This window comes from Octopus sinensis, linkage group LG5 (assembly GCF_006345805.1).
Source record: "Octopus sinensis linkage group LG5, ASM634580v1, whole genome shotgun sequence".
Lineage (NCBI taxonomy): Eukaryota > Metazoa > Mollusca > Cephalopoda > Octopoda > Octopodidae > Octopus > Octopus sinensis.
The window spans coordinates 10447324-10472298 of NC_043001.1; the positions used below are offsets into that span (position 1 = coordinate 10447324).

The window sequence follows — 24975 nt, forward strand, 5'->3', positions numbered from 1 at the left end:
AGAAAAAGTCTTTTACGTTTCGAGCCTACGCTCTTCGACAGAAAGGGACACAGAAAAAGAACAAGGAGAGAAAAAAAAAGGCTTTGTGCCTAAATTTTAAACAATCATCATCATCATCATCATTATTTAATGTTCACATTTATCTGTAATATTACTTTTCTCGACAATCAAATATGTTAGTATTTCAAATATATTGAATGTTGTGTTCTATCATTGATTTTATTAAATTAAAAAATATTTATGTTTGTCGTTAGTCGTTCTATAATATGGAATATTTTTTAAAGGGGAAAATGAATGGCAATTTCTTCCCAAAACATTCTTTTTACTTTCTGATGAGATTTTTCCTTTACAAGCTAAGATTACAGTAAATTATCTTCATTTTTAAATAAGAATAGTATTTTACTGAATAAGAAAAGATTTTCTAAAAGTTTGTTTCGTAATATCTGAATGAGGAAAATCAAAAATTGAAAATTAGAGAAAAAATATTGTTTACGTTAATGAATTAACTATTGAAGAAGTATAATTATGATAATTAAGATTGATGATTTAAATTCCAGTGAATTGTTTGTCATGCGTTTACCAAAATCCAAATCAATATATATTTATAAGAACGGTAGTTTTTAAAAGTTTACCATTTAGAATATATAGCTTCTGTGTTACCACACACACACACAGACACTCACTTGTATATAAATATGTTTTTCTTGTTATTTCAGTCCCACCAGGCGAACCTCACATCAGCGGTTATCACGAAGGTCAAGTAGTCCGCATTAATGATACCTTGCACTTGAAATGTGTTTCTGAAGGTGGTAATCCTCCTGCACTTGTTATCTGGTATAAGAATAACAAAGAAATTGACCGGTCTTACTTCACCGAACAGAATAAGGCAGAAAATGACCTAACCTTAACTGTTGAATCTTCTGATAATGATGCTATTTTCAAATGTGAAGCATCGAATACTGCAACAGTGAAGCCATTAGTTGCATCTTTCAAGCTAACAGTGCACTGTAAGTTGATAACAGTTTATGTAAAATGTGCTGGTTCAAATATGTCATGTACTAACGAAGTATGAATAATTTGACATGAAATATTATTATTATTATTATTATTATTATTATTGTTATTATTATTATTATTGTTATTATTATTATTGTTATTATTGTTATTATTATTATTGTTATTGTTATTATTATTATTATTGTTATTATTATCATTATTATTATTATTATTGTTATTATTATTATTATTGTTATTATTATTATTACCAATTAGTTTTCTTACAATTGTTTTCCTTTTATTTCCTTGAAACAATATTTGGTCTTCAGTTTATGACTAAATTACTAACATGCTGTTGGTTTATCTTTATCTAACTAATTTAAAAATCAGTCGTCTAGAACTATTTGACTCAGTAATGATGTTCATTTTTATTATCATCATCATCATTATTATTATTGAGTGAGAGAGCAGTTCATGCCATCAAAGTGACACTGGGGTAAAATATACGAAGCCCAGTATATCTATCATGACTACCCATCTGATAAGGCACATGCATCACAACCATATGTGCGCGACATAGTGATAAACAGCACATGACCTTGCAGGTGGGGCCCAGCTAGAATTTCCTTCAGGTCGAGTAACACATCCTGCTCAAAAGGTCCCTGAATAAGGATTGTTTAAGGATGTTAAATGAAACAACCATGTTTCCAGAGGAGAATTATTCAAACCCCGAAGAATCCCTCTCAACACATGGTTATGATGCTCCCCCACTACTTCTGCTCATGATCAGAGATGCACATATTGTCAGCCACTAAGGGACACGCTCAGCTGGTTAAGGTCAAACAACTGACAACCAAATCGGTGGTATTGAGCAGAATATCTGCTGTAGCCCATCTTTTATACCAAGAGAAAACAATGTACATGATAACACTTCCAATTAGTTAAGATCAGAAACCACGAGAGCCATTATTATTATTGTTGTTGTTGTCAGTGGCGGCGTCATAAAGTAAATAGCACAGCCAAGAAAAGACAAGATTATTCCTTTATTTATGTTATTTATTATTGAATTATTATTTTTTTTATGTAGTAAAATATAGACGAGAAATGGTTTCATATGCTTTCAATCATAGATTAAGTTGTAAAACATTTACCTACATATGTATTTATATATGTGTGTGTAAGCATCTCAAATATTCTGACACAGTAATATAAACATTTATTTCATTCTGCTCTGAGGTAACAATTCAGTTCTTGAACTGCACTTCGCTTAATCAGCAACATCAGAAGTGTGTGCGTACGTGTGTATGTGTGTATGTATGTGTTATAACTTGATTCACCAAGATTTCTCAGTTGATAAATCATCCGGTCCCAATCAGCATGATGAAATATTTAATTGAATGAACATTCATTTACAAGTCATAGCAGTGGATGTAAGGTTCCTCTTGGAGGTGTGATTGGTAAAGTGCTAATTGATACGAATAATGCAAGAGCTTGTGAACAGTTTAGGCGCAGGAGTGGCTGTGTGGTAAGTAGCTTGCTAACCAACCACATGGTTCCGGGTTCAGTCCCACTGCATGACATCTTGGGCAAGTGTCTTCTGCATTAGCCCCGGGCCGACCAATGCCTTGTGAGTGGATTTGGTTGACGGAAACTGAAAGAAGCCTGTCGTATATATGTATATATATATATGTATGTGCGTGTATGTTTGTGTGTCTGTGTTTGTCCCCCTAGCATTGCTTGACAACCGATGCTGGTGTGTTTACGTCCCCGTCACTTAGCGGTTCAGCAAAAAGAGACCGATAGAATAAGTACTGGGCTTACAAAAAGAATAAGTCCCGGGGTCGAGTTGCTTGACTAAAGGCGGTGCTCCAGCATGGCCGCAGTCAAATGACTGAAAGAAGTAAAAGAGTAAAAGAGTAAAAAAGAGTTTCGTTGAATTTGAATAAGATTCTTTCATTTTACACACACACACACACATAGTCAGCGTATTTGTCAATTTTTGGATATACAACATTTATATAGCTCATAATTTTTGTCTGTGTGTCTGACTTCTGACATTTTGCTTGCTATCTCTGTGTTGCTTCTATTTTTACACTTCTATTCTTAATGCATTGTTTAGTGAAAATGTTAGCTAACTTATAATATTTCCACAACCACTGCATTTAACTCTGTCGTGGGATATTTCTGATGTTGAAAACAATGGAAATAATCACAGCCATTCAGGTATTAAAGTGGTTTGCTCTTTACTCTTTTACTTGTTTCAGTCATTTGACTGTGGCCATGCTGGAGCACTGCCTTTGGTCAAGCCAATCAACCCCAGAGCTTGTTTCCTCCTATATTTATACTTACAGTACATATGATCACACTCTATGCTGTGTGTCTGTGTCTATAAAGCCCTAGCCATCTCCCACAAGCTAATGTGACTCGGTAACCTGTGCCATACTTTCGTTTATTGCTTTGGGCCCCTATGTAGCCAAGAGCAGACAACGACTCCCTCTTAGCCCTCTCACTGAAACGTACAGGATGTGATAGCTGGAGGGGAGAGAGGGTTTCACCAGAACTTGGCTGGAGCAGCATTGAATGAAGTACCTTATTTGTGGACACAGTATGATGCCTGGTCTATGAATGAAACCCACAACCATATCATCATGAATCCAACTCCCTAACTAATAGGCCTCACTCACACACACACACAAGCTGAAGCTTGACAAATTGTTATTCAGACTTCAAAAATATTAATTGTTTGTTTAATTATTTAATTACAAGATAGATATTTAGAAGAGTGTTTGCAGAAACCTTATAATTCAGACCTTTGATTTAAAGCAAATCTTATTTAAAGCAAATAAAATGAAAAGTTTGTCATTGTTAAATAGTTTTAGTGGGAGTTTGAGTGGATGAATTCACGTTTATATCGTGCACTTTCCTCAAGGATAATGGATTAATTTAGAACAGGATAGACTTGGATTCATTTAACCCTTTTGTTACCATATTCCTTTTGAGATGCTCTGTGTTTCTTTTACTTAATTTCAGATATAACAAAGAATTTAGTAAAATAACTTAGTTATCATTAAGCTAGTGTTAGGAACATAAATTGTGACTGAGGTTTGGTGGAAGATTTTAATTCAAAACTTATGAAGACAAGACATTTTTACTACAGAGCCAAAGGTGGTTTCAGCCAGTTTGGTATTGAAAGGGTTAAAGACCAAATTCAGGCAACAGACATGGAATTTTTTAAAAATTTCTTTTCTAGTTTCTGTAAAACTGAATATGAAGATAAAAGTGCATTCTGAAGTTGTTTTGAATTGATTTGGGTTAAGATTTAGACAGTGCTACTATCCATCTGCACCCTGCAGCACAAGAGTCTGTTTTTGAAGGGCAATTAATGATGGGATGGTGCTTGTTTAGAGCAGTTCAGTAACAGGAGCAAACCTGTCCCATCTTTTTGTTTCAAACTTATCCAAGCAAAGTTTGTTGTTCAAATTTCTCTCTTATATGTCTTTTAAGTATCCTTCTTAAATGTCGTACTTTGTAAAGGGGTTGACATTAGGAAGGGCATCCAGCTGTAGAAACTATGGGCATCATAACTCTGTGGATTTTGTCAAGCTGTCCAACCATGCCAGTGTTGTAGAAGGTAGAAGTTGAATGGCAATGATGAAAAGTTACATCTAATCATAACTCTACATTCAATATTGAATACTATTTTTGCTTCTGTTATTACTTGTATGTGTGTGTGTTTGTGTGGGAAAGTATCTGAGATGTATATTAAGAGGTTATATGCAGACCATATATTTGCATCATCATTCCTGTAATGTCTTTCATGATTAACTACAGTGGTTAATGTATTAGTGAGAGACAAAAAATACATTTATTTATTGTCATCATCATCATCATCACCATATTCTATCTTTAATCCTTTCGTTTGTTTTAGCTTTCAGAAAAATTACAAAATATTATCCATCACTTTAGTTTCTAAGTTTACCTTCCAATGAAAGAATTCTGAGAAGGAAATATTCATTTATATGTAAAATTATTCAGCTGTGTTTTTCTTTTCTTTCTTTTTTACTTTTAGACATTTCTAAACATTTGCTTTTTTGCTTGTTTTTATCAGCTGTATTGAGAAGAACTATTTTTGTAACTCCATTAAAATCATGCACCTTCAGTAGCAGACAAACAGGAAAATTAGTGTACTTGAGCAAGCCACTATCTCCTGCATAGAAACTATGATTACACAACATCAGTTTTGATGGTGTGGCCATATTGGGAATGTCCTGTTGCTTAAACTAATGCTTTACTCCTAACTGAATGAAGAGAGACAAAGACAAAGGAAGTGGTTATATCATGTTCTTAATGGGAATTCCAAAAAGTACAATGCATTGTGTACAAGTGGAAATCTTACAGAAGTAACCAGTACAAAGGGAAACTCATTTCACAAACTTTGAGTATAGACGTAACCCAAAGTGCTTCAAAGACCTGATGTTTTCGAGACAACAATGTTTGGTCTACAACCAGATTTAGGAATCTCACCTTGATCTGCATAGCTCCATGCCAGTCCACAGGTGTTAGATAAGGTTAATGATCACGCTGAACTTATTCTACTACTAGCAGTATCGCCCGGCGTTGCTCGGGTTTGTTTCAACCCATCAGAATTGAAATTTTTGAAAAGTAAAAATTTTGCATTATGTAGCTTGTTATTCCCTTTAAGCTAACATTTTTCTGGTTGAAATACACCAAAAAATGGCGACACAGCAGTCAAAAAATCGTAAATAATAGGGATTTTCATAGAAAAAAAGCACCTTTTTGATATAAATAATTTTTGGTGTTAACGTGGTCCGATTTGAATTTTTTCTTCTACGGAAGGAAGAGCACGCCTTCTTCTATTATACTTTCAATTTTGGTCAACTTGTGCTGCAGGGTCTCGGAGGAGATAGTGTTAGTTGAAGGCTACCAAACCTGCCATACACAGACGACTTCAGCTTTATATAGAGATTTATACATACTTGTATATATACACGTATAATCATAAGCCACAGAGGAGCAGTTAAAAATAAACCACCTAGGTAGAAAAGTACAAGTATCAAAAACACAGTTGCAGGAAATTTGTCCCTGATTGTGCATCTGTCTGTTCTCTGTGGTTCATCCTATTCAGCTTCAAACTCTTGTTGGTTTTCGTTCTTTCTACTTCAACATTTTTTTTTTTATTTTGTCATGCAACCGGAATTGGTTTCAATAACTTATCCATCTAATTCTCTGTCCAGAATTGAAAATTCACTTTCACCTTCCATCATGTCACCTTCTATTTCTAGCTCTTATCATTTTAAAGTTATCTCTACATGTATTCTATACAATTTAGAGCCAGCACTGTAAACTGGTCTATTCATTAGTGTTGCACTGCTAAGCTTAGTGGCTGTTTAAGCAATGTATTCATGGATGGTTATTCAGTGTTGGCTTTCAATTCTATAGAATATCTACAGAGATAACTTAAAAGTGATTGGATTGCACTTTTAATGCAGGTAAGACACAGCATTGGCTTTTAAACCTTAAATATATTTGGTGGTGTATTACGATTGCTGAATGAAATACAGTGTCTCTAACAGCAGTTGATATCTAGCTCTTATATCCATTCTACTTCAGTTCTTTGTATATCATTCCACTCATAATATTTTTCTCACGTTTAACTACTCTTTGAGTGTTTAAACATTGTTCATAAATGGTTTCATTTATGGTTTTCCAGTTCCTCCAAAGAAAGTAAAAATCTCCGGTCACAGACTTGCAAAAGCCGGACAGACTGTGACATTAAAATGTGTCTCAACAAACAGTAATCCGGCAGCAACGATCACTTGGTTTGCAAGGGGAAGACAGCTTCCAGATGAAAACACCCAAGTAAAGAGTTCACCTAAAGGAGGGTTTATTTCAACATCAATAACCAAAGTTAACCTGACGGGCAATGACAATAATGTTATGTACACATGTGTTGCCAAGAATGAATACGTCGTCGGTGGAACATCTGATTCAGTTACGTTAAGTGTTCTGTGTAAGTATTTATTTCCATAAATGTGTTAGATTGTCTCATTAATAATATTTCACATAGGATGTAAGGAAAGAGTGACTTGTTTTGTTTCTGTTAGTTTGTGCCAAATTTTATAGTCTAAATTACAATGTTTGAAAATTATTCTCATTAATGCATAAACAAGATTAGTTTTGGCGTGTCTGTTGGAATAAATCTCCATATTTAATTAGTTTTCCAGACAATGCTATTCATTAACTTGGCACTTCTTTTGCTCTAAAGCTTCGAATTTTTCAGTAATTTCATTATATTTTGCAAGTATGTTTTTTCTTCCCATTGATTCAAAAAGCCTGTCAACAAGAAAGTAATCTTTTTTCCTTAAAGTGCTTGGGGTAATTTACACAGTTTCTGTCACCATTACTATGTGATTGTATATGCAATATAAGCAAAATGGACTGCATAATAATAATAATAATAATATAATGTCCTCATCCACCTGCTGACAGGTAAAAGGCAGTGAAGAAACTGAATACCACCAACCAACCTGATATCAACAGCTTCCATGGCTCTTGATAAACTGACATACAAGAGGAACCTGTTGAATTTTTGTCCTCGTCTGGGTGTAGACTATCCTCTCAGGATAAATATTTATTTATTCCATGCAAGTGGACAATAGATGGTATCAATTACTTCAATGGGAATTCAGAATAAAAACTGAAAATTTGACATCTGTACTTTTTAAAATGACATTAGCACTAATCATGGAGTGAAACAGATTTGATCAGAAATGTTTCCAATTCCTGAGAATATAGAATTCTGTCATTGCATGTGTACCATTTTGAAATGGGCTGAGAAAACACCTGCAAAATGGTTTGCAGTGCAGGTTATTAATTAGTAGAACTATTCAAGTTTCAGCTCTTTTGCCAGACTTTACCTGATTTTAGAAAAAAAAATCACGTTACCGTTTTGTTATAATGTCTGTATCATGAAAGTTAGTTCCCTCCCGAGTAATTAGTGTTTTGTTTGTTGAAAGGTTTAGTCCCCACTTTTATTAATTAGTATCAGGTGATAATAGTTGAAGCAAAATTAATAATAAATTTCAGTATTATGTTGTTTCAATCCCATATGGTAGCCAACAGTTGCATCCAGCACAGTGTTAATGTCAGGTGAATAGATCTGTACATTTAGCTATATTATTTAATGCAAGAATCTAACCTCAAGCTAATTCATTTGCATTTTTACTGAAGCTAATGAAGGAACCCCTTACAGTGTAGCTGTGCTGTAGTTTCCAGGAAATCTCGTTGGGGTATCATATTAAAGTCGTCTTTAATGATACAGAAAAGAAACAAAGATTTACCTTGTTATAATTCTCTGTCATTGACACAGCTACTATTTTTTTTTGCTATTCTTTTGACTGTAATTTGATTTTTTGTTTGTTCAGTTTTTTTGTTTTTGTTTGCAGTTTTTCTTTTTTTTTTTTTAGTTTATGTGAATATCATAGATTTTTTTCTAGTTTTTACAGAATTATTGGAGCTGGAGATGTCAAAGTATTATTCATAATATGATTATCACATTTCCTCAAATCTGATTTTCCTTCATATTTTACAAATTATAATTGAAGAAAATCTTTGAAACTTCTCATAATACTTGCATAAAATGCTGCTTCATCAAAATTCCACCTAAGTTTAGTCTAGACATAAGACACGCATATAGTGTGAAGTATTTTTCAGTTTCTACTTGAACTCACATGAAATGTAAATAGTATATATATATATATGTATATATACCAAACTCTTTGCTTTTCCTATTGTAGATCCTCCTGCCAGTCCGACAATTTCTGGTTACAACCCTGGTAGTGCTGTACACTCTGGTGAATCTGCAAAGTTAACTTGCACAGCCATTGGGGGAAACCCTTTAGCTTCCCTTAAATGGTATACAAGTAAGTACACCTGTGTAATTAATGTCCATTTCATCATAAATTTTAAGGAATACCAGTAATTTAGTCCATAATTCTTTCATTTTATCTGTTATTTTCTCACTATTTGTTTCAGGTTCTTAAATACATTGACATGGACAATCTTTAGTTTAAAAAGAAAAAGAAGCATTATTATTGTTAGACCAATTTTATTAATCATATTTAGTTTAAGGTGTGTGACTGAGGACATAATATGGCTTCCAGGTAAACTAAGTTTTAAGATGAAGATTGAATATATATTGTTGTATTCGGGGATGGTCATGTTGCCAGTTTAGCCAATGAAAACACATGCACTATATATATATCCGGCAGTTGCCATGATAGATCGGTAGCCACTACACTTTTTTTTTCTCTCCTTGTTTTTTCTGTATCCCTTTCTGTAGAAGAGCGTAGGTTCGAAACGTAAAAGACTTTTTCTATTCCTGAGTGTTATACTAATACATCTGTTTGTTTTGTACACCACCTGTCTTCATCTTTTGTGTTTTTGTGAACTCTCCCCCTATTTATAAATATATATATATTCAAGGGTGAGTCAAAAAGTAATGCCATTTTGTTTAGGACAGGTATAATTACCAGCACAGGAACATGTATCATACTTCAAGATGAAGCTTATTATGAGTTTATTGTTTTTTCTTATGGTGAGAAATTGACCAGAATGACACCTTGAGAATCCCAAAAGACAGTCGCCATGGTTTTTCCAGATGACTTTTGCATCTTGAACTTTTTCAGTGGTGATGACGTAGAATGGCGCCATTCCATTGACTGCTTCTTTGATTCCGGTTCATAATGATGATCCTTCGAAAGAAGGTATTGTCTCTTTGACTTTGTAGTGAAGAAGTGGCTCAAAGAACAGTCAACAGAATTTTACAGGGCAGGGATACATGCTCTCATTCAAAGGTGGAACATTGCTGTTGAGAGAAACGGTCACTATGTTGAGAAGTAGGGATGTGATCCACAGAGGACCAGCTTCCTTTTGATGTATGATACATGTTCCTGTGCTTGTAATTATACCTGTCCTAAACAAAATGGCATTACTTCCTGTCTCACCCTCATGTGTGTGGAGCTATACTCCCTAATATTATTATAATTATTATTATATTGAAAGCTTACATTTATTGAGTGTATTTAATCTCCATTTTGTATGTTATGGAACTTACAGGTAAGATGGAACCGCTATTTTGGATTGAAGGATATTCCAATACCTTCTAGGAATTTATGTATTGGTTTATGTCTATCACTGTTTGAAATGCATAATAGTGGTTTTATCTCTAATTTATATTATATATATATACATACTATACGTTTTCATTGGCTAAACTGGCAACATGACCATCCCCAAATACAACAATATTTGTTTCAACACACGAATTCACATCAAGAATCTTGCAAAACAAATATATGAATATATATTGTTTTGTTGAATTAACATCTTCATTTTCTCTGCACTTTTTATAATTTTTGTGTACATTTATTACAAGTGTATTGTGTTAGGGAAAGATTTTCTCTCTATTGCTCCATTTTAACTGAGAGAGGGTATCCATGGCTCTAACTTCACTGAAACTAAATGAGGCCCAACTCGGTTGATATCACGAGGCTTTCAGTTGCCTAGCATCTGTGTCTTCGCTTGCAATTACAATATCCAGTTTATTTCAGACCAAAGAAGTAAAATATTTATTCTTGCATTGAATTAATTCTCTGCATTAGGATATGATATGGTGTCATTGGTATATATCTGAACTTACTCAAGGGTGCTAATTTATTAAGCTTCTAATAAAAGAATCCTCCGTTACGTAATTTTATTTTAAAGATGTCAACAGCTGAGATGTCACCCGAAATATTTTAATTTCACTTGTATAGAAAATGTTTACTTATTATCTGTTCCTGAACAGAGGAATGGTGTCGCAACTCTGCTTATTAGATTTAGCTCATGTGTTGTGAATTATTAAGAATCCTAGTGTAGAATCTGTTATATGTCGTTTGTAATGAAGAATGTATATATGAGTAGCAACTGTGAAGTTGGCTAATGCCATTGTCATGAGATTTGATAGTTTTAGAATTACATTCAGCAGATCATTGATGAAGCGCCAAAGAAAAAAAAAGTATTACCTTCAGGAATTTCAGAATTGTCTGAATGACAGTCGCAGAACACTTTGTATACCCTTGCTACAATAAAATAAGCAAAGGATGATATTGCTAATCTATATTGTTGGATACACTATGATATCTATATTCCTATCATCACAGCTTGCACTGTGATTCTCTAGGTTGAAAGATTACTGGTCTGTACCAGAAGCGTTTAGCAAGCTTTGCCTTGCAACTTACATTCCATTTTATATACACCTCACCACCATGTTTTCCAAATTAAATTTAATTTTGTTAATGGACTAAACAGAATCAAATTCCCATGCCAGTTTGAGAACACAGTTAATGTCCAAATTATGTGAGGGTGCTTAATTTTCTCTGAGGAAATAACTTGTTAGTTGGCTCATTACAAGACCTATTTCTTAAGGAAAAGTTTAAACTATGATGTTGATGTATATTGTTGTGGCTGGCAGTGTTTGTACAAAGGACTTTTAACCAAAGGTTAACAAATTATATTTTGTTACTGACACTTTACTGTGTCTAGGGTTAAAATACTTGTCTTGATGTGGTGGGTAGTTACAGCTTGTTCGTGAGTGAGAGCTCAACATAGTCCTTATCTTGCATGATCGTTACTGCATCACCTTACTAGCACTTGTGCTGGTGGCACATGAAACATTCGAGTGAGGTCGTCACCAGTGCCGCTGGACTGGCTCCTGTGCAGGTGGCACATAAAAAGCACCATTTGGGTGTGGCCATTGCCGGTACCACCAAACTGGCCCTCATGCTAGTGACACGTAAAAGCACCCACTACACTCTCAGAGTGGTTGGCATTAGGAAGGGCATCCAGCTGTAGAAACTCTGCCAGACCAGATTGGAGTCTGGTTCGCCAGACCTCAGTCAAATCATCCAACCCATGCTAGCATGGAAAGCGGACATTAAATGACGATGATGATGATGATATGTTGAATTTATATCCCCCCCCCATGTTTGTAGAGACAGTCAAAGGATGCCTGTCCAGCATTCAGCTTTGAGTGTAAATCCTCAGTTACCTTTAACATTGGATCTTTACTTTTGACAATGCGGTTATGCATATTCAATTTAATCATGGACAGATGTACACAACCCAGTGGAAGTTTCGTTCAACCCACATATCATCATCATCATCATTTAACGTTCGTTTTCCGTGCTAGCATGGGTTGGATGGTTCTGGGAAGCCAGAAGGCTGCACCAGGCTCCAATCTGATCTGGCAGTGTTTCTACAGCTGGATGCCCTTCCTAATGCCAACCACTCCATGAGTGTAGTGGGTGCTTTTTACATGCCACCGGCACAGAAGCCACAATGTTAAAACCATTCATGTCTTCAGGGCCATCGTAAATACTTTTTAATGTGTAAACTGAATATTTTTTTGCGATGGGGAAAAGACAGAATGCTCAAGATGCACATATTTTTTTTACATTTTCTCCTTATAATATTTGATACTTATGTAATATCTGGTAATTCATTAAATTTGTAACCCAAATATTTCACTGATGAATATTCATATTGGCGCCAACTAATCTGTTATCTTGCTTTGGCTAAATGGACAGACAGGAGGATAGAGAATGCAATGTTTGAAGTCTTACTACTTTATTTTATAAGTAGGACCTATTAACTCTCCTGATTACATAACCAATGCATTTGGTGTTCTTAGGGAATTAATGTAACAGCCGTATCACCAAAGTTAATCTCAAAAGACTCAGTTCCGTCAGTGTTGTACTAAATCTTCTTTATAGTGATCTAGAACCTGCCATAACTGCAATAGCAACAGTCTCCATCAATTGCGGCTTGGAGACATTGAGAACTTTTGCCTGGCCAACATCAAAGCAATCCATAACGTAGAGTGCAAGACTAAATCCTGGTCATTGATATAAGAAAGATTTTATTAAGAAATGAAATGATTAATGAATGTGAAATGGGAATTAGAAGAACCAGCTAAGTCCTCGTTCACTAAGAAGTCAACTAGGAATTAAAATCATCCATTGTTTGTTTGAGGAAGTGAAGAGATATAAGCAGGAAGTCAGAATACATAATTAGTCTCGAGTGAAAAATATGTGGTAGCCATATGAATGATTCCAGTTCTCTATAATATTAATCAAGGAATTAGGGCTGCATAAAACTTGCTAATAGCAACAAAAAGGAAATGAAAGAGTGATAATATTCGCTATCAATACTTTTTACTTCAGTTACCCCTGCACACATTGGTTCACACATATGTACAGCTTTTAAATGCATAAATGTTGTTCACAAAGTACTTCCAGTGTATGATTAAAATTCTGACTGTTAATTTCAGGAAAATCTTCAAAATGAAAAGAAAATTCCTTCATATAGCTGAACTTTGTTAATAAATCTATCTAAATTTTCTGCTTTTAAATTAATATTGCATTAGTTTAATGTAAATTTATCTCTTCAAATGAGAATAAATTGTTGAAGGAGAAAATAGTTTATCAGAGAAAGGGATTAAAATTACAAAAGTTTAATAAAGTATTTAAAAATATAATCATGCTATGTTTACAGTTGGTTTATTAACATCTTGTTTGTTCCAAAACTTAAATTAAATATCTCATGTTATTTTTGTGGCATGATTGCTTTTAATTCTACTGAGCTTACTTTTTCTTTGTTGATGTTGGTTTCTGATCTGTAAACTCCATAACTTCAGTAACTTAAAAATTTAAATCTTTTAATTAAACCATTCTTTGAAAGCACATAGTATTTAAGAAAAAAAAAATGAAAATTGCAAAAAAAAATATTGTGAAATTTTGTTATCTTTACCATTTGAAGTAATCACAGAAACCTTGTTGTCAGGTCTAATGTTAGCTTTCGGTGTTAATCAGAACTATCCCCCATACTCTTGAGAGAATAAAATCCTATATATAACATGCTGACAAGACTATCTCACAGCTATGTTGTAAAATATTCCTGTCATCATTTGTCAACTTAAAATTCGATGTAGTCTCTGTTATTTTTCTATATAGAATGAATGGTGCTGCCTGGAAATTTTTGAATATTCATACCAAAAATATATCAATCCTAAAAATGGAAACTCTTGTGCATTTTTTTCTTTCAGTTGTGTACCAGTTCTGAACATTGCTCTTGCATTTTATTCAATGTTTTTAATGTTCTGATGTCAAAATAGTTTACATATATTTTAAAGATGTTGGTACGTTCTGCTACATTTATATGCGTGTGTGAAAAATTCAGAAAACTGAGAATATCTTTGTGTTTAGATGTTACATTTAAGATGATCCCTTGAGAGTACCTGTCATAAAATCTAATTTGAGATTTATTTTGTCATGTTATCAGGTTTATTTGATCATCATCATTTAAACGTCTGCTTTTCCATGCTTGCATGGGTTGGATGCAATTTTATTGAGGCAGACTTTCTGCATCCTGTCACCAAACTGCACCTGATTTCAAGCATAACCAGACATGTTTTTGCAGAATAGTGACACTCATTTACAACTATTATACAATATCAAGACAAGGTGTCTAAGCCACACACACACACACACACACACACACACACACACACAAGTTTGTATCAATGAAATCTTATAAAGTGGGGGGTTAAATTTATAAAGGTGACAAACTTGCTTAAAATGCAATTGGGAGTTAGCGTAGGATTGCAGCTGGGGTGCATTTTGTGGCGGACTAAATATAAACCATTTTCAGGTATTCCAGATTACTAGATAATGTCACACACAATTCTCACCTACAACATCTCAATACAGAGTCCCTTACTCTGTCATACGGTGGTCTTTGAGGAAGCTCTGGATCGATAAATGGCTTGTGAATGTTGTACAAGCCATGTACAGGGTGGTTGTCAACATGATGAGTATTAGCCATGAATATAGTGAGAAATTTAGTGTACAGGGAGGCATTCAACAGGACCTGGTTCTCACTCCCTTTCTATTCATCATTGTTCTCCAGTTTATAACAGGAATTTAAACCTAGCTTCCCCTGGGAACCACTGTGTATTGATTATCTTGCTCTCTTAGCAGAATCTGTAAGAAAATTAGAAAAGAAATTACAGGTGTGGAAGCAAAACCTGGAATCAAAGTATCTTAAAGTTAACTTAGCAAAGACCAGGGTTCTAGTAAGCAAGAAAACAGACAGCAGCTTACCTCAGGTAAATGGCTCTGCTTGATATGTAGAAAAGGTGTAAGCAGTAATTCTTTATAGTGTACCTAGGTGCAAACTACAGACTCCTATATCTCCCATCTTACCCTTCTACATACTGGTTTTTCCCATCTTCAGCACCCCCACCCCTGTTCAGCTCTTACTACATTAACCTCTACTCCCACCTGTTTACTCTCAACTCCTTTCATGACCCACTGTATCCTCTCATGTTCACCTTCTTGTACCTTGATAGTTTGCTCTAGCACCTCATCACTACCTTCCTTTTATCTCCTTCAGCTGTGTATCTCCTGTCTCACATACACATGCATGCACACCTTGGTTTTGGGATCACCACTACTTTATTGTCTCCCCTTCTTAACTCTCTTGTGTGACCCCTCTATCCGGCATTCACCATGATAGATTGCTAGCCACTAAAGTATTTTCTATTCTCTCTCCCTGTTTATTTCTGTGTTCCTTTCTGTCAAAGAGCGTAGGCTCGAAACGTAAAAGACTTTCTCACTTCCTGAGCATTAAACTAATACATCTGTTTGTTGTTTACACACCCGTCTTCATCTTTTTTTTGTAAATTCTCACTATCTCCTCTATAGCCAGACACCTGTGCTTGTCCCTCTATTAAACTTTAGCCTTTCAACACCTTCATACAGCCACCCACCTCCACCTTCCCCTCCCAAATACTTGCTCTTTTCCTTGTTCTCTTGTGTCTTACAAGTCACATGGCACCCTCATTCGTGCTGGTGGTTCAAAAAAGGAAAAAAAATATGGCATCCATTACACTTTGTAAAGTAGTTGGCATTAGGAAAGGGCAACCAGTCACAGAAGCCATGCCAATGATGACACTGGAGTTTGATGCAGCCCTCCACCTCACTGATTCCCAGTCAACCCCTCCAACCCATGCCAGCATGGAAAACAGACGTTAAACAATGATATTGATGAAAATATGTTTTTCGGAGAGTTTTTGCAATCGGTGCCAGAGTTCTGTACACTTGTTTTTGTATCTTTATTGGTAAATTTCCATGGATGTAGTGTGAGGTTTCTCATATGAATGTATTGCGTGATACAAGATGGCTTCGGTTTCAAGGTTTTTAGATGTCTTCAGTTAATATGGTTTGGACATTTAAGCTATTTGTTCTTGTGTATTTGGTCTCTTACAATAATGAGTTCATTTTTGTGATTTCTATATTTCTTTGTTGTCTTCTACAATTTATGTTTTTTTCCTTTTGTTTATACGACTTATATTTCTTTTTGAATTTATTTGCAAATAGCTCTTTTTTAATGCTGTGATATTTTGAGGTTACACGAATTGTTCTAATATGGAAAGCAAACATTCTATTTGTATCAAACAGTTTGTTTCATTGTTTGGATTATTAATTGCTTACCAAACTGTGTGCATATTATTTTGATGGTATCCTTAATGGTTGTACTAAGTGTTTAAATTAGTTATATGTAGGTCCGAGGTAATTTATTGAACTATATCAGCACAGAGAATAAACATTAAAAAAATTAAAGTTGTCTTTTTTTTTCACCCCATTTGTTTCTTTTTTTGTTTTTTTGTGTGCAATCTAAAATAGGTTTCTTCTAGAATATATTTTCTCTCTGAATTTCGGATATGTTTTGTGAGAATAGTATTTGTTTGTCGGTACAAGTTCTGTTTGCAGTACTTGTGTCAATAGTTCTGTGTGGCTTTGTGTTAGTTTTGAGTGATGACTGCAATGAGTATTGGTAGAAAGTCAAAATTTAGTGGTTGTCATTTGTTTATGTGCTATTAAGTATATTGATGCTACAGTTATAAGTGAGTAGTTTGGCTGGTGGTATGTGCAGCTATCAGTTTTAGATTGTATGGAATGAATATTGTGATTTTATAAATAGTATTGCCAAAATGGTTAGTTGGTTGGTTGGTGTATATATTGGAGAATGAAAAAAATTTTAGTGAAGAACATTCATTGATGTTTGTATTACTTATGTAATATATCGTAAAAGAATGTCCAGTATTTTGTTCTGAGTTTATTTCTTAATTTGCAGAGATAGGTGGACAGCAGAAGTGTGGTTTTCTTGGGTGTGTATGTATATTGAAAGATTGAAAGCAATTGTAGTTAAAAAAAAAGCTGTTGTTTTATGAAATTGTATTACATTATGCAAGTAATCATATTGTTGTCTTGCCTGTGGTCTCTTATATTAGCATATTGATGCCGAAGCTTGTGGACTTATTTGATTATTTCTTTTACTTTCATTTCCTTTACATTATGATGCAATTCATGATGTTGGTATTTATTCTACTGCTGTCTACTTACAATATTTTCATTTCTTTTTTTTTTTGTTCAATTGTTATTAGTTTCTGTATTGTATTGGACATGGAATATTTTAGTGTTGTTTGTTAAGTGAGGAATTTTTGTCATTATCAGTAATTTTCTTTGTTTAACCCCTGGTCATCCCTGATTCAGCAGATCTATGATCAAAGGCATTCTAATGGTGACCTTCTCCTCCTTCCATTCTGTATGGGACATTATTTTTAGGTCTACCTTTTGGGACATCATTGCACATTATGTAATCATTTATCATGTACTTGTTTCAGTCATTGGGCTATGGCCATGCTGGGGCACCACTTTGAAGTATTTAGCCAAACTACTTTTCCCCAGTACTTACTTTTTAAGGCCTGGTACATATTCTGTCAGTCTCTATTGCTGAACTGCTAAGTTACAGGTAAATAAATCAAAACTGGTTGCCAATAAATAGGTGTGTGTGTGTATACAGTAGGTGTCTTTCAGTTTCTGTTTACCAAATCTACTCACAAAGCTTTGGCCAGCTTGGGGTTATAGTAGAAGACACTTACCTAAGCTGCCACACAGTGGGACTGAACCTGGATCCAAAAATCAGCTTCAGTGGAATTTGTACACAAGAACAGTAGTGTTAAAGATAAGTGCAGTAACTTGCATGCTAATATGTCTACAGTAGGCCTTGCATTATGCTGCAACAGTAAACCACATTAGTGCATACGGCATGAAGTAAGGGTACTCCGGGTACATAGGTAGAGAGTGAGGGGAGAGGAGGAAAGGGTGCTAATACGAAGGTGCAGACTATCCTGGTTAACTGCTAAGTGATCATTTTAGGTTGTGATTACCATTAATCACCATCTTATTGAGAAGGTAAGGGCTATCAGTTGTGATTATGGTGATGGCTCTGAGTAAGTGAAGTCTGCACCTGTGCCCAGAGGGTTTACAGGGAGTGGCTACAGTGACAATTGAATAGTTGGATCTAAATTTGACCAGCTGGTTGATTATCGACATGACCTCCCCTGCCAAGAACCCCCTTGGGTGTTGGTGCAGACTTTGCCAACGATAGGCCGTCATCATAATCACAGCTGATAGCCCTTCCCTTCTCAATAAATGCAACAAGCTGGTGATTAATTATGATCACAACCTGAAGTGCCGACTTAACACTTATTCAGGGTGGTCTGCAACTCTATATTAGCACCCTGTCCTCCACTCCCCTCACTTTCCTCCTCCTACCCTACATATGTACCCAGTGCCCCCTTACTGCATCTTGTATATTCTCATGATTTATTGTTGCAGCATAGTGCAATGCCTACTGTGGGTGCATTTGTGTACTCGTTATTGTAATCAACTTAATTACTTGATTATTACTGTTACATTCTGAGGCCGACTTCATCTGTCATCCTTTTGGGGTTGATGAAATGGGTACCAGTCACGTACAGCTGTTGCTGGTGATTGGCTAACACTCACCACCTCAGATTTTGGCCCTGTGCTTTGGTAGATTGGATTATTATTATTATTATTATTATCATCATTATTATTATTATTATTATTATTATTGTTATATAACTTCAATATTTGGTAGATTGAGGCAAATTTCTACTGTATCGCCTGCTACACCTCAGTGTTGTTGGGGTGTGTGCAGCATTGCGTGTTCTGTTCTGCGGTTGGGAATGTCCAAACTCTTTGCGGAACTGTATTGAGTTTTTGTTTTTATCCTTGAGGCATGGTGCTGTCTTTTGTTGCATTACTGCTTATATTTTGTGTTGAGTGTGTAATGCTTTGGTTTTCTAGCTTGCTGGTGGGAGTTTATTTCACTGGATAATTGCTGTCTAGAGTGTGTCTTGTATTTGTGAGTTGTTTTGTTAGGTTGTATTATTGGATTGCTAGTGTCTTGTGTAGGATGTGGGCTGATCCTAGGAGGGCTATTTTTTGGACAGTGTGTGGTGTTGAGGATCCAGGCATAGTTTCTACATTTTTGTTCTTATGAATTTTTATCATGACCATTGCTCCAATTATTTTTGGTATTGTTTTTACCCTCATGCTCCACATTTTGAATACTTCAATTTAAAGATTTTATCATTAGTGGTTGTGTGGTAAGAAGCTTGCTTCATAATCACATGGTTCTAGGTTCAGTCCCACTGTGTGGTACCTTGGGTAAGTGTCTTCTACTATAAACTCAGGCCGACCAAAGCCTTGTGAGTGGATTTGGTAGATGAAAACTGTAAGAAGCCTATCGTGTGTGTATATATATATTATATATATGCATGTATTATTTGTGTCTCTATTTGTCCCCACCAGCCATTGCTGGACAACCAATGTTGGTGTATTTATGGCCCTGTAACATAGCAGTTTGGCAAAAGTGACTGATAGAATATGCACTGGGCTTACGAAGAATAAGTCCTGGGGTCAATTTGTTCAACTAAAGGCTGTGCTTCAGCATGGCCGCAGTCAGATGACTGGTTGGTAAGCAAGTTACTTACCACACAGCCACTTACCACACAGCCACTTACCACACAGCCACTCCTGCACCTACTTACCACACAGCCACCACTCCTTTTGTATATTTATAAAAGAGCTAGAGAGTAGAGAGAGTTGTATACATCCAGTCGACAATTATGAGATAGATCAGCACACTTCAATTCATTGGATAGGATTTATAATTGACTCCCGTCAGCATGTTTTCATATCTATGGAAGGGAAAAACCATCCACTATCTGGTACTGATGATGTCGTTTTCTTGTTTTATTACTAGAAAACATATACGTATTGTCTAGATCTTTTTTCATTGAAAACAGCCTTGCTGGAAATCTATGTAACTAGATGACTATAAAGATATCAATATCCCCCTTGGTATACTAGGTTTCTTTTACTTTGTTTTTCCTGAAAGATTAAATTCTATGACAACCAGCAGAACAAAAATTATTATTCTTAGGTGAAATCTGGTTTTTATCAGGTTACTCTAGGAATAATCTTGCAGATTCTAAGCAGATGAGAATACTCTAAAAGCTGTTTCTCTTAGGCAGAAAGAACTTAGATATTAATTACCTGCTTAGAGAAAAGCTATACACACATATACAAATACATGTCTTTTTTTCTCTCTCTTTTCAATGATACTATGGTATTCAAGAAGAAAATATTTGCTGTAACTTCTGAAATATCATATTATATAGTGTTTGTGTATGTATGTATTAATGTATGTGTGTTTATAGAATATGTATATATATGTGCATATGCACAAACATATCACATTGGGGAAAGTAATTTTCTTGTTGAAATGGCATTGTTAACATATCTGATAGTTTGGGGATGAAATTTAAGATCTTATGCAATTTATACTTACTATTATAAAATATTGCTGTCTTATATTCATATTAAAAAGTAGATGATCGATGTTGGGTTTTTTTCCCCCATTTTTTATCATCAATTTAATATCTGATAATAGTAATTTAAACTATGAACTTTGTTTTTGGAGAAGAGATAGTTTTAATATTTAAATCTATGCTAAGGTGGCAAGCTGACCGAATTGGTAGCACACTGGGATAAATGCTTGGCAGCATTTTGTCCTTCTTTACATTCTGGGTTCAAATTTTGCCAAGGTTGACTTTGCCTTTCATCCTTTCAGGGTTGATAAAATTAGTACCAGTTGAGTACTGGGGTTGGTGTAATCGACTAGCCTCCTCCGCCTTCCTCAAATTGCTGGCTTTGTGCCAAACTTTGTTCCATTATTATTATTATTATTATTATTATTATTATTATTTATTCCATATTTAAGCTGTCAAACTGGCAGAGTCGTTAGCATGCCAGGTAAAATGCTTAGCAGTATTTCGTCTGCCACTACGTTCTGAGTTCAAATTCTACTGGGGTCGACTTTTGCCTTTCATCCTTTCAGGCTCAATCGAATAAGTTCCAATTATGCCCTGGGGTCGATGTAATCAACATAATCCCTTCCCTTAATCTGCCCTTGTTGCAAAAATTTGAAATCCTTATTTATTTCACATTTCACATGGTTTGGTCCCCAGTGATGTACTTAATAAGAACAGTGATACACCTGGTTCATAATTATGGGTTCCTGATTATGATTCAAACCCATATCTTCATCTTCATCATCATGACCCTTACAACCACTTTTCCATGTTTTCATGGGTTGAAGGTCTATTTCCCCCAAAGTTCTTTTTTTTTTTTTTCATTTGTTGTGTTCCTTTGTCAATGGCTTTGTTAGACTCAACATATTCACGTATGAAACTTCCAGTGACAATCTGAGATCAAACTTATTGAAACTGCAAAGATGAAAAAGATTAAATTAATGGACTGAAAAAATTATAATTTTAATAACAAAATCTCATCGTGAATATTTAATGCAATTTCTACTTAAGATTAATAGAAGATATACACAGATTGGTTTCAAAATATTTGATTTATATCAGATATTGGATGTCTCATTCATGAATATGCTGAATCTCACAAAGTACTTGACAAAGGAACACAACAAATGCTAATGATTCCACAAGTTTGTATACAGCATGGCTCAGTTTTCCGGCATAAATAATTTTTTATTTTTTTTATTTTCTCATATTTTAAATTCAGTTACTGAAAAGTCTTGTCAGTTGAGGAACTTATCTATTATATAAAATCTGTTCAGGCGGCGATCTGACAGAAAGGTTAGCACACTGGGCAAAATGCTTAGCAGTATTTCGTCTGACGTTACGTTTTGAGTTCAAATTCCGCCAAGGTCGACTTTGCCTTTCATCCTTTCGGGGTCGATAAATTAAGTACCAATTACACAGTGGGGTCTATATAATCAACTTAATCCCTTTGTCTGTCCTTGTTTGTCCCCTGTATGTTTAGCCCCTTGTGGGCAATAAAGAAATATATATAAAATCCATTCTGTCTGTCTGTGTGTGTGTCTTCTAGGAGTCAGGCATCCTCCATCCGATTGCACTCAAATTTGATATGTAGATACCGACGGTATCAGGGCGTGTATAAGCCTTGAAAAAATTACAAAAATCGATTCCAGGTGAGAATGCAATCAATAAAGCCATGGGAACGTGCATTCTCAAAGGGGAGGCCTATGGGACGGTTGATAAAGTTGTCTTGAGAAAATTTGGTTTAAATGTTTGACAACACCGTCCATTGGACGGGAGGCATTTTGCTCGTAACACATAAACCCATGAGTCAAAACTATTGAAAAGGTTGTAAGACACAACGAAAATTTTAGGACAACAAAAATAAGAAAAATGTGGAAATTTTACCTTTGAGTGTGTTAAATAATAAGGCACAAAAAGAAAATGACTCTTGCCAGGCACAACAATATAAACCAATACTTTTCTTCCATTATCATTTGACATACTTTTTTTTTAAGATCTTACTAAATCAGAGTTGCTAATCAGACCAACATTCCAAAATGACACAGCATTATAATTTTGTAGGATAGTTCTAATTTGGCATTAAGAAATGAAAGGTGTTTTGTCTTTGAATACATAAATAAATATATTTCTATTTTCTTCAGTTTTAATCCCAAAGAAATAACTTTTCTATAGATTAACTTGTCTTGCAAGTTCTGGTTCCATTAAACGAGAAAGAAAGCTCTGTTCCAGCAAGCTGCATTTCCTTTCCGTATGACATCGATGAGTTTTGGAATCACGCATGAACGTGAATGGCCTCGTAGTGGTTTTATTGTGCTTTATGATTAATGTTTTTCGATTGTTATGAATCATTTCAGTCATTCAGCAGTGTTTTTAGGTGATGTAATTCAAATATTGATGTTTAATTAGAATTCTCCTTATAAATACACTCACTATATTTGTTACTTTTCCTCTGTGTGATAATTTATTTTATGTTTGTCTTCTTTTTCTTTTTTTCTTAGGAGGTCGTCGTTTAGATTCTGATTACAAGATAATTGGTAACATTGCTTCTGCTGACTTGAATGTAATTATCAAGCCTGAAGATAATGGCGCCATCTATGTTTGCAAAGCTACAAATAATGCAACTGTCAGACCTTTACAGACACAAATACGGCTAAAAGTCTTCTGTGAGTAAGATTGCTTACAAAAGCAACCTGTTTTTTTTTTCCTTTTTAATATTTCCTAACCATTGCATTTTTCCCACAATTTTTTCATGCCTATAATGAAAGGTAATTCAAATATTCACAACTAATATGTTAATAAGGAAAACCATAATTACAATTGTCTCTTATTGGGCTCAAATTACAATTTTTTCTTTCTTTTCTTTATTTTTTCTTTTCAAGTTCCACCAGTGTCGGTAAACATTACAACCAAACCAGATCAAGCTAGAGCTGGACAGAAGTATACCCTTACTTGCGAATGTTCTTCGAGTAATCCTGAAGCTGAAATTATCTGGTTACATAATAGCCAAAGGTTGCAGGGCAACAATCTTGCTCTGATGAATGGCAGCAATGGTGGGAAAATAACCATAAATATTTTGGAAATTATTCCTACACCTGATGACCACATGGCTGTTTATGGATGTCGAGCTATAAATCATGCAGTGGATAAATCTGTTAACGACGGAATTACTCTCGATATATTATGTAAGTTAAAGAATTCCTTATCAAGTTGGGCTCATTCTAATGTTCATTTTTTTTCTGGTACTGGATTCCTGGTACAGAGCTGCAGCCATGCTGATGCACCACCGTTTATGCAATATTTTGTTGTTTAATTTTATCTTTTAGCTTTGTGCAACATCAGGGAATGTTTTTTTATTCATAATTTAGTATATGGCTGGCTGTGAATACATGCCATTGAAAAGGCCCCCAAAAAGCCAAAATACACCTGATAATCGACTAGCCTCCTCCGCCTTCCTCAAATTGCTGGCTTTGTGCCAAACTTTGTTCCATTATTATTATTATTATTATTTATTTATTCCATATTTAAGCTGTCAAACTGGCAGAGTCGTTAGCATGCCAGGTAAAATGCTTAGCAGTATTTCGTCTGCCACTACCTTCTGAGTTCAAATTCTGCTGGGGTCAACTTTTGCCTTTCATCCTTTCAGGGTCAATTGAATAAGTTCCAATTATGCACTGGCTGCTGAGATGAATTTTCATCTCTTCTTGATAGCGTGCTATTAACACAGTATATTCATAAAAGATGTCATTTCAGGACAAATACTGCTGTAACTGGCCTATCAACTGTGTATTTATATTATGTATGATACATAGCTAGCTATGAAATAATTTTGATTTTATCAAAGCTCTGTATAAAATGCTTTGTTAATGTAGAAATAAATATGATAGAAAAAAAATTTACTTTTTAATAATCAAATATTTAACATTATCAAATTATTAATGTTTTGAAATAAATACAACCGTGTTTATTAATAATTGAATATTTTGATTTTCTGTTTCAGTTAAACCAGTCTTCAATACACTGATACCCCACAAAATCAGCATCTTAGAAGATGAATGGAAATCCGTGAATTTTAGTGTAAGAGCGAATCCGGAGAAAGTGAGGTTCAG

At 34.8% G+C, this 24975-nt stretch overlaps 1 protein-coding gene across 10 annotated transcripts in view; it reads left to right on the forward strand.

The window, feature by feature from the left end:
• LOC115212345 (nephrin-like) overlaps nt 1–24975 on the forward strand; it is a 296829-nt gene that overhangs the window by 167407 nt on the left and 104447 nt on the right. For all 10 annotated transcript variants that reach the window (XR_004999321.1, XM_036503159.1, XM_036503157.1 and 7 more), the window contains exons 5-10: nt 717–1007; nt 6728–7027; nt 8814–8939; nt 23368–23532; nt 23749–24051; nt 24867–24975. The exon at nt 24867–24975 is cut by the window's right edge and continues 167 nt beyond it. Coding sequence is in view for 9 of the 10 variants with exons in the window: in XM_036503159.1 (XP_036359052.1) it covers nt 717–1007; nt 6728–7027; nt 8814–8939; nt 23368–23532; nt 23749–24051; nt 24867–24975 (1294 nt within the window). In the remaining variant the exon portion in view is untranslated. The remainder of the gene's footprint in view (nt 1–716; nt 1008–6727; nt 7028–8813; nt 8940–23367; nt 23533–23748; nt 24052–24866) is intronic.